This window comes from Diuraphis noxia, unplaced genomic scaffold (assembly GCF_037042655.1).
Source record: "Diuraphis noxia isolate RWA-SAM2 unplaced genomic scaffold, SU_Dnox_SAM2 contig0004, whole genome shotgun sequence".
Taxonomy (NCBI): domain Eukaryota; kingdom Metazoa; phylum Arthropoda; class Insecta; order Hemiptera; family Aphididae; genus Diuraphis; species Diuraphis noxia.
In genome coordinates this window covers 41,036,916-41,048,380 of record NW_028301714.1, presented here as the reverse complement: position 1 = coordinate 41,048,380, position 11,465 = coordinate 41,036,916, and the positions used below count along the sequence as shown (strand labels likewise).

Sequence of the window (11,465 nt, the reverse complement as noted above, 5' to 3'; positions counted from 1 at the left end):
ACCTTTCACATAAATATTTTGTGCTTTTAAGTTCAATGATAATACAGAAATAATTGTGATAAGTAAAATCAACAAACAACAAACGTTGCAAATAATGATAATTGCAAATTGCTGTACGGTATGATGTCGGTATACCCTATTTTATAATATTCAATACTAAATACGTTAATTACGTTTATAATACTTAATACACGTTACAATTACACATATTTTCAGTGATCTGACTGTTTTAGTTTTGATATTATAGTCGATAAAGAATAGAAGAAATTATGCTATTTCTATAATTAGTGATAATTACTATTTCATGTTACGGTTGTGTCTTGTGTGTGATTCTACGAGGTTTAACAATACAAAGTTTATAAAAAAACTACCTTTTCAACCAAACTAAATACGGAAAAGGTAATTTTACTATTCTAAAATCTCAACAGTCTTCCTAAACGCCTTGAATATCTGAAAAAATCCAATATCATTGTTTAACCTTTCATGTAATACAGTTTATACGGACATTTGTATTTATGAGGACGTTCCATTTTCCAGCCATGTCCATATCACTGTGGTCAATATTGAATAGATTCAACAGCGAGTGAGTAAAATAAAATGTTACAATGTCAAAAATCATACTACATTTAATATCGTCAACATTTTGCATTTTACCCTCAGTAAAGCTGCAACATACAGCCGCCTTTCTACCGGCACTGGACACTTTCGTATCACTGTTTGGGATCCTGCATTGATTGTCGCTCAAATAGTATCTGTCCAATGTCTTTACTACTTCACCATGTGTGTTTGGATCACTATTATCAGCTATATAGTTGGCACTTCAAGATCGTTGGACATCATATTTGAATTCAAAGTACTTAATAACAACAATAAAATAATATTTAACACACTTAAAAATCAGTGACATACACAGGATTTTTCAATAGGGGAGCCAGGGCTCAGAAGTTATAGCACTATTATAGTAATTTTTTAGCGCTTTAATATGCACTTAAAAACACCACAATAAGCGCTATAAATAGCACTTAAAATTGGAAAATATACAAATTAAAATTTTGTTAACAAAAATTTTTTTATAAACTAATTTTTAGACTTTTTTAAATTATACAAGTTTTATATAAAATATCAATATGATATAGTAAATATTTGAGAAGTGTGCACTTTTACGGCTCTGGAACATTTTCTATCTAACCTTCGAACGAATTCACAATAACTGCAGTACATTTGATAAAATTTTAAAAATAACTAAATTATTGGAAACGAACGGAATAACCTGTGCGATCGGCAATAGTAACTAAAATGTACTGTTTTTTTTTTGTTAGCATAATATTCATTATTCAATACAATTTAGTTTATTTTCTTTTTATATAAAATATGCTTTTTAATAGCACTTAAAACTCAAAATTTGCAAAATATCACTAAAAATCACAAATATGCAAAAATTAGCAAAATAAAATTTTGTTTATGACATTAGATAAGTTTGAAACAATTTTGTATCTTACTCTGAATGTCCTAAGACCAACCAATAAAAATATGCATTTGCTAGAACTTCCAAGCCTTGCTCATAACATAGTTGTAAAACAAGTCTAGGTTTGAAAAATAAAGAAGGTGCTTTCTTAGTTCTTCCAGATACAAAACATAAAATACATTTTTAAGAAAACTGTTTATATTATCATAAAAATAATGGGCAATAAAAAATAATTTTTTTTTTTTCATCCAATCTCATAATCTCAAGTGGTTGTGTGGGTTGCAACTTCAATTTTTATCAATTCTTTTTTCTTTATGTTTGCTATACCTATATAATTGTTAATCCATCGAGAAGTATATGAATATAATATGCCCCAGTGTTTATTAGTGTTATATATGTAAATGAAACTTGATAAATATATAATTATTATTATTGTTATATGGACATAATTATTCTTTGCGAAAAGCTTAGCCCATCCCCCTACATACACCGCTTCTTACCTACTATTATCTGCCTATGACACTGCTTAATATAATCTGCCTATTATTACAGGAGTTGAACAAAGTGAACAGTGAAAAGTTTGTTATCGCCGTGTTTGCTTTGAATGCACTTAGTGGGTGAGTATGAAATTGAGAATAATCCAGCAAAACAATCTACCTTAAAATTGTCACTGTTTAGGGCTACATTCATTTGGCGCATTGTTGAACGATATCGATTGTGTTTAGATTTTTCTTGTACCATACACACCTTACACTTGGCAGCTTGTGTGTGGTATAACAGATCATTGCCTACTCCATTTTGGTGGTTATTAAATGCTTCATGTGCAGCAATTACATGTATATGCGCTGAATTTTTGTGTATGCGGACAGAGTTAAACTCTATACCTGTAAATAGTGGACAAACGCCAAAAGTTGATTTGTAAATGTACACAGTTTAAATATTGATTTTTATATTAAAACTAAGTATTAATTTTTAAAGTAATAACATGTTATTTGTTGTAAAGTCAGCCATAATTTGTTTTATTTTTAATCATATAATATATATTAACAGAAAATATAAAATTATATAACATTTATAAATGTATCTTTAATATTGGCTGTGAAAATACAATATATTATATTATAATTTCATTTAAATAATCATTTTGTATAAAAAGTAGTTTAATAATACAATTTAAGTTGTGAAAAATTAAAAATTATTATTAAAACTATTTATATAGTAACATTACATCCAATATAGTTATCATTTTTGATTGCTTGTAATAGTACAAACTTCCAATTGGAATTCATTTTCATTGTACATGGATCTCCAATTATAATGAGCAATGATTTTGCCCTGGACAATGCAACATTGGTTCGTTCATTGGCAACAAGAAAGCCGAGTCTAAATTTCTTATCTTTTTCGCGTCCTGCTGTGGATTTGCTTCGAACTATGGATATGATAATAACCATCCTCTCTTGTCCTTGGAACATTTCTACTGAGCCTACTTTTGGTAATTTAATATCTGGATGGTACATTTTCAATAACTCATTAATTTTAGAAACCTGTATCATATACAAAATAAAAAGATAAAATCATAAAAGTGTGTATGGAATATAATATTATTCTTTACTTGAGAAGAGTATGGGGTGATAATTCCAATGTCATCAGCAGATATACCAGATTTCATTAATCTTGTAAAGTACAATAAGACTTGAAAGGCTTCATGGGGATTAAACCATGAAGGACTATTGGGATCTTGGCTATCTTCACCAATGATACCATGCACAATAACTGGCCCTTTACAACCAATGTCCCAATGAGTATTTTCATTCAAGTTTTTTAATAATATTCTTTCCCGTGCATTATCATTCAATATCTATAATAATCGACATTTGAAATGTTTACACTCTATAAATATCATTTTGTTATACATAAAGTGTTATCATTACTTACAGTTGGCACTAATAATGATTTATAAAATAATTTATTGAAATTCAACATAATTTCTGGCAAAGATCGATAATTCTGTATTAAATGTGTAATAAGCTTTGGGTTATAACCATTATATTCAGGAAAACTATCAATATCTCTCAGATATGAAGGGTAATTAATAAAACGAGATAACATAGACAGTTCAAGACCACCATAATATTTTGCTAATAATGACATAACTACAGGCCCCAACTGCTTGGGATCTCCAGCCAATACAACTTGTCCATCTCGCTGTGGATCCAAAAATGCTAAAAAATCAGTTGTAACAATAAAAACATGTTTTTTTAAAAAACTTAAGTCACAAGACACCTACAAAGTGGTAATAATATATCCGGTTCTGTTGATTGTCCAGCTTCATCTATAAATATATGAGTAAAAGTTCCACTCTTTAAGCCCATCATATACATTAATCCAGCTGTACCTTCAGTGGCAAGAACTATTCGTAATTTAAGAATATCCTGTTTTTTAATTAACCTAGCATCTAAAAAAATATAAATTAATACATTATTCTTACAATTTAGACCAATTTAATTTCTGGAGTTATTAGTCTAATATAAATACAAGTGATTTCTTGTTACCTGATTCACCGGTATGATATGTACTATCAAGTTCAGGCAAAGCACAATATTCATCATAATCCATATCATAAGACAAACCGATAAAATGATTATAGCCAACTAAACGCTTCATAATAGTGTTGTTGAATAAACCAGAATTCACAAGTTTAGACAGTAATATATCAACGGCAGAATTGGTTGGAGCACAAATCAACAGTCTAAAAACAGTAAAATATCAAAAAATTAATGAAAATCATAAAAAATTTACTGACCAATATCCCAGAAGACAGGTGAGTTACAGAAATGTTTGTTCAGCAGTAGTAGGACAGCCAGAAAATTTCCAGATAACCCATAATGTATATTTTTATTTAGTATATATTATGAAATTGATATATTTTATTACTATAAATTACATCAATACTTGAACACAATTAGATATAAATACTAAAATATAGCTCTACAGGACAGAGATACTTCACCCCGATTGAGTCACTATTCAGCAGTATTTCATGTTTGTAATAAGTTGAGCAACAGAGAATTTAAAATACTAACCTGCTTTTGGGGAATTCTTTGTATACTTGAATGATGGTTTCCGTTAAAGTTATTGTTTTACCAGTTCCGGGTGGTCCATAAATAATATAAGGCATTGGTCTCCCTTCACCTTTTAGAATGTTAATGACAGCATTTCTTTGTTCTGAGTTCAATTTATTATTAAACCATCTGATCTTTTGCACAACCTTTGGTTGTAGTAACAGAGTATTGCTATCTTTTTTTAAATTTTCCTCTAAACTGTCGTTAGAGCTTATGTTATCATGGCTTAGAATCTTCAATTTTGATGGCTGGTATTCTAAAGAATCCCTATATGGAAACAAGAATGATTCACCTAATCTGTTCTTTTTCCACATTTCATTAACTACTTCGTGTAGTTTACGATACATCATTCTGGCGTTAAAAAAATTAACGCTATAATCCCAATGGCCACATATATTATGAAATTCTGGATCAAATTTTAACCATATTTCGTCCGCCAAGACTTTATGAATTATGCCTTCATAGAGTCCACATTCACCTATTTGCAATTTTTATCACCTTAAGTAATGCGTTTAAAACATGAAATTTTTAGTAAAATACAATCACTCCTACTGACTTCTAAATTCATAAGATAATGGTATAGTATAATAAAAATTGATTGATTTTAGAAGTTATTTTAAATAGTCAAGTCACTTAGTACATTAAATATAAAATTACATTATATTTAAGTATGTATTTTAATCAATAGTACTACTCTCAACTAATACTAGAAAACAAAGTTCATGATATTATGTTTATAATAGTTACAACAATGGTGTAATATATACAATTTTGAGTCAATAGTTATTAATTTGATTAAAAAAACATTTACCTAGTCTTTTAGTACAGTTTGGTGGATCTGTAACTGTAGCTCTATCACCAGTAATTAAAGAAGGCCGTTGCTCAGAAAGATCAGGTATTTTAAGAATTAGATATTCACCTGCATGCTCAAAATGTATTCTTTCTTGTGCATATTTTTGAAGACTTGCAGTTATCTAGAATTTATATAAAATTATATAATTTGAAGAATATAGTAAGTAGTAAGTATCATTACGATTACAATTTGAATAAATATAATGAAAATGGAAATGATTATATAATGCTTCATGAGCAATCCAGATTAAATGTAGAAGTAGATGTAAGAGGTTCAATATTAATCCCAAGTCTCTCATTAAATTATCAATACCTAATAATATGTTACTAATTTATATTTATTTTATGTAATAACTTATTAAATCATTTATTGTTTTTAATTTTTTTATGTTTGTATTAAGTAAATAATTTTTATATATGAATACAAATTACAATTGCAATTAATCAATTTTGGAGTATAGTAGAACAATCATAGGAGTGTCTAGACTAGTGATGGGCAGAAACGACTATTTGATACTACCGACTATTAGTCGGTTTTCATCACGTACTACCGACTATTATTCGACTAATAATTTGCACGACCAGCTGTATACAAATCATAGAAATTAGTCGAATAATTAGTCGACTACTTTTTTTCAACCAACTAATATGAATAAATGAAATTAGTCGACTAATTATTCGACTACTTTTTACCAACCAACTAATATGAATAAATGAAATTAGTCGACTAATTATTCGATTAAAATAACTGATAAATCGGTAATTCTAAGAAATTTAAATTTTAGTCGTAATTCTATTTAAAACTAGTCAAAACAAAAATACCGATAATGACACGCACGGCGCACGTCGCACACACTACAAAGGTTTACATAGGAGACCATAATATTGTGTTAGCCGCTAGGTTTTTACAAATGGGTAATTCTAAGAAATTGTAAGGTCTATTGTTCTGCATTGATTTTATTTAGATAAATATTTTTAATACCCAAAGTACCTTAGTAGTTAGTTATCATTCGACAGTCATACGCGGTATAGACTATAGAGATAGACTATAGGCTGTAACGTCTTCTCTTCAGCTATTAAGTTTAAACTGTTATACATAAACTCCTATAAAATGTTGAGTAAAAAAAATTCATCAAACGTGTGGTGCTATTTCACTAAAAATATTCAACTTAGCATTGAAGTATTTAGTGATCCCTGCTACCTCAGTACCTTCAGAGAGAATTTTTTCAAAAGCAGGTGAAATCATGTCAGCAAAAAGAAATAGAACACATCCAAAAAATTTAGATATGTTAATATTTTTAAACAAAAATTTAAAACAGTTGTAAATTTGTATTTATTTTTCCTGTAAGGTTTATGTTTTTTGTTATATTATTATTATTTTTGTTATATTGTTGAATTAAAGTAATTCATATTTCATGCTAGTTTGCAATCAGTCCAATAAAAATCAGTTGAATAATAAAAATAAGTCGAATTAAATAATGATAATAAGTTAAATAATAAAAATTAATCAAATAATAATAATTAGTCGAGTAATAAAAATAAGTCGAATAATAATAATTAGTCGAATAATAAAAATAAGTCGAATAATAATAATTAGTCGAATAATAAAAATAAGTCGAATAATAATAATTAGTCGAATAATAAAAATAAGTCGAATAATAATAATTAGTCGAATATTAAAAATGTTCGAGTAACTAAATTAGTCATATGGTACTACCGACTAAGTCGGTAGTAATTAGTCACTTTTGCCCATCACTAGTCTAGACCTTTGAAGCAGAGGGTGCAACCTGGTACCCAAGGGGCTAATGGGCACTAGGCCCCTTTTTTTAATAATTTTTCTTAATAATTCATGGTGCCACTTGATATTGCACAGGGTGCAGGTGCATACCCTGCACCCCCCGTGGACACGCCTATAAGAACAATGAGTTATAAACACCTAAAAAACTTATAAAGCCTTATAATACCTTAAATACATATAAAGTATACTTACTTCTATTTCTTCCATGAATAAAAGAGTATGATATTTTGCTTTATAATTTTGGTAGACAAGAGTTTCAAAAGCAGCTGGATATAATTTTTGAATATTACTTTTAACTTCATTCAAGTTTCTAAATTACAAATAAAAATAATAAATTGCAAATACTTCTTTGTTAAACTAATTTCAAATAATGGTTGATTTAAATTTAAATTTCAAGAATTTATAAGCTGAAAAATTACATGTATTTATGTTTGAGTATGTGCATTGTTCACAAATGTATGATTAATCAAAAATTTCATTGGTTAATTAAGTTATTACCATTAGATCTATGTGAAGAGAACTATATTTCAAGTGGACACATAGCATTTTAGTATCTTTTTTAGAAAAATAACTAGTCTGAAGAAAAATTATAATTATTTAGAAATATATACAATTTTGCAATCAAATATATTAGAAACATTACAATGTATCATTTGCTAGTTTTTCAAAATATGAGATAATTTCATATTATTACATTAAAAAAAAAATAATAAGTATTTTGACCTAGAGGCTAACTTTGAGACTACCAAACTTAAACTTGCTAGGTTAGGCTAACTCATTTCAACAATGAACATTTTTTAAATCAAATTAAGTAATTTTTTAATGGTCAATTGACACACGGTACGCAGCAGCAATTAGTACAAAGTACAGGTACCGTTGCGACCTATTTACATCTTAATTAACCACCTTCATTGATGATAACGAATATCCTTCCATGCCGAAAAAGCTAGGCGGGACGGGAAGACAAGACGTGTTGGATGACTGGATGAGTACCGTCTAGTATATTTATATATATATACACACATTTTTTTATCATTGAACTGTACTGCAATTGTGAAATATATATGTAAATAAAATTTATATTACTGATTAAATTTCCCATCTTCAGACCAATAACATTTTGTCAATTGATGTGGAATACTCCAATTTGATAAACGGACTGATGGAAACTGTGGTCCAGCATAATTACGAACACCGCGAACTATAGGATCATTTTGCAGTTCAAATAATCTCCTATGTAGTTAAATTATTATAGTGAATTACAAACTTGTGGTAAATAGATTTTTTTGGTAATATTAATACATACTGCATATCAATTTCTCGCTTAGAATAAAAACCTGGATTACTTGGAAGAATCATTCTTGAATCAGTGACATCAATGTTTATGCCTACTTTGTAAGTAATATTTTCAAAAATAAATTCAACTTTTTCAGTAGATTTTCCTAAATGCCTTGAAAAAGAAATTAACAGTTAATGCTTAACATGAGAACATATTTAGAAAGTTTTTTACGATTTTTGTTTGATGGTTATTAGTTATTATTTATCATAATAGTAACAAACACACAGATAATAACATACTTTCCTTTAAGATTAATGTCAAAAATATATTCTGACTGCACTCCAATTACTATAGGCAATTTATTTTTATTAACAATTGACAATTGTACATTATTTCCTTGCATAGTTTGATAATCGTTTAATTTTTTCTCCTCAACATAGCTGTTATTTCTAAATAATATCTAAAGCGTGAAGTGTAATATAAATGTTAACGATTTATCTTGGATAAAATAAACATTTTTTTTAACTTAAGGCCTGTTTCACATAGGCGCCCTATGTGAAATGGGCCTAAGAGGACACTACACAATCACTTGTTATCTCCATCCTACAAGTTCATAACATAATAAAAATTATGAAATTTACGCTTAGCAGATCTCGTTTAGCTCTGTTAGTTTAAAAATTAGAATGAATCAGCCTATTTCAAAACTTGATGTTAAAAAAATTATCTGAGTTTGTAGGTGGGTTTTTTTATGACAGTTCAATTTTGTAGCAAGTTAGGTGTATATAAAAAGGGTAAATTAAAACTGTTCATAATTCACTTAAAAATTAAGTTATCAAAAAAAACCCACATACAAACACATATAACGTTCTGAACATCAAGTTTCATAATAGGTCAATTTTCTCTAATTTTTTAATTAACAGAATTAAACATAAGTTGCTTAACGTAAATTTTCTATGTAACACATTTGAAAGACGAAGACAGCAAATTAGTGTGTAGCGTCCTCTTAAATATAAGAAAAATAATAAGATTTTTATTTAATAATAACCGGTTCATTAAATAGAAGTTAAATCTTAATACCTGTATATTTGTTTCCTCTTCAAAACCAATTACTCTAGGCATATCACCCAACACTTCAATAGTCATTTCATTTTCATCATCATCATTTTCAACAATATCTCCATCTTGGGGTGTTGGTTCAATGTCATCAAGGAGAACACGGACAGATTCATTAGATCTAATTCTAAAGAAATTAAATTTATGCATTATTAACAAAATACATTATATGTAATTGATTATTTATTTATCTATTAAAACGTGCTGTTACAGAACATACACATCAGGCTGATGACGAGGGCCGTTTTTGGATAGAAAACAACTTGCAACCTTCCATTCTGCATTGTCAGAGTTCTTTTCCCTGTAGACAGATATTCTGACGGGACTGTTTAATTCTATGAATGGGAAGTTCCGAATTTCTTTCTCAGTTTTTGGCTGATAGTGGTATTTGTTGTTAATAATACATTTGTCAGTGTCTAATATCTTTGTCACTATACCATTCACATATCTAACATCCAATGACGGGTTCAAAATGCAAGATATCTAAACATTAAGCATTAACGTATTGGCATGAGTGTGATTTAATACCAATAATAACTATTTAATAGAGCGAAGGATCTTACCCAAAAATCATTATCTGCCGTCACATCTTTTTCAAAAAAAATATTTTTGGGTACATCGGGCACATCGGGTTTCCCGACTATCCAACTCCAGACGTTATTCAACATAGACGTCATGATCACTATTTAAAACGCTGTTTTGAGCAACCAGAAGGTATGTATTTCTTTATATGAGCAACACGGTAAAATAAAAAAATGTAAAACGATATTCGCTGACTAGGAGAGTTGTAAGACGAAGCACAGACGCACAGTACACAGTGTACAACTAACTACACACTACACAATAACCATATTTGTTTCTAATCGGGCATACAACATTAGTTGACACAACTATAATCTATTGTTTGCGCGACGAGCCACAGGAAATCGGAAAAATTTATTGTGCACCTATATAAATATATAATAATATAGGTACCTAATAATATTATCAAGATCAACAGCACTGGAATAAAATGCAGCAATTATTAGATCGTTCACATCGCTGACTGCCGACATAAATAACCCCACATTCCAATATCCAATTGAAGTCGATGATCCTAAGGTGTTATAGAAATAGAACACCAAAACAAACTATGAAAATTACATATTATATACTAAAATAACAAATAATTATTAATTAACGATTATATAACAAGCAACAAGCCATGTGCGTCGCGCTGTCACCAAAATAAATCGCCATGTGCGATGTACTATCACAGAAATACAGAACATATGCTAAGATAGCGACCCAAATCTGAATGGTCTCATCACAAAAATTACATTTTTCTTACGGAAAACTGATAAGAAAGTCCACAATACATATTAAATGCATACGTTAGTGTTGCTCTAAACAAAATCTTAAATTTACCTTTTACAATATAGTTCAGCTAAACATTTCATTTATTTAGGTCGGTTCCTAATGTCCCTATATAGTATATATAGTGGTTCTTACAATGTCCAGTTAGTTAACGCCGTTAACGGACACTTTACCAGACATTGTGAGAACCATAATTTATATTTGTATTAAAGAATACTGTTTTTGTATAGTAAACCAAATGTAACAATTTATTTTAATAAATTAAAAAAATATATACTTTTCATATTTTTTTTTTTTATAAAGTTAAAGAATATAAATGACACTTTTACGATACAAATAAAACACACAATTGATCATTGAGTAATTCTTTATTTTATAAACGAGCAATACAAAGAGTAACTAACAAATTTTTATTTCAAAATTGGATATAGGTTATAAAGAAAATAATATATTTTAAAAATACAATTGTTTGTCTTCTTT

The 11,465-nt window shown here is 28.6% G+C and overlaps 2 protein-coding genes across 3 annotated transcripts; one reads left to right on the top strand and one right to left on the bottom strand.

Annotated features, from left to right (window-relative positions):
• Positions 1–59: 59 nt before the first annotated feature.
• Positions 60–2,471, top strand: Sys1 (Sys1 golgi trafficking protein). 2 transcript variants are annotated; one of them, XM_015518179.2, is made up of 5 exons: positions 60–399; positions 538–583; positions 661–853; positions 2,018–2,082; positions 2,144–2,471. In XM_015518179.2, exons 2-5 carry the CDS (start codon positions 540–542, stop codon positions 2,385–2,387), a joined length of 546 nt encoding a protein of 181 aa, XP_015373665.1. In that variant the 5' UTR covers positions 60–399; positions 538–539; the 3' UTR covers positions 2,388–2,471. The 2 variants fall into 2 exon arrangements, with proteins under 2 accessions (XP_015373665.1, XP_015373664.1); XM_015518178.2 differs by having other exon boundaries at positions 65–399; positions 495–583.
• On the bottom strand, positions 2,454–10,872 carry LOC107168698 (5'-3' RNA helicase armi-like). Its single transcript, XM_015518199.2, has 14 exons — positions 10,193–10,872; positions 9,850–10,112; positions 9,594–9,756; positions 8,816–8,976; positions 8,544–8,687; positions 8,324–8,470; positions 7,430–7,547; positions 5,399–5,561; positions 4,549–5,065; positions 4,018–4,214; positions 3,753–3,920; positions 3,401–3,687; positions 3,078–3,323; positions 2,454–3,009 (listed from the first exon to the last, which is right to left on the bottom strand). The coding sequence occupies exons 1-14, from the start codon at positions 10,304–10,306 to the stop codon at positions 2,677–2,679; spliced, it is 3,021 nt and encodes a 1,006-aa protein (XP_015373685.2). The 5' UTR covers positions 10,307–10,872; the 3' UTR covers positions 2,454–2,676.
• Positions 10,873–11,465: the final 593 nt, after the last annotated feature.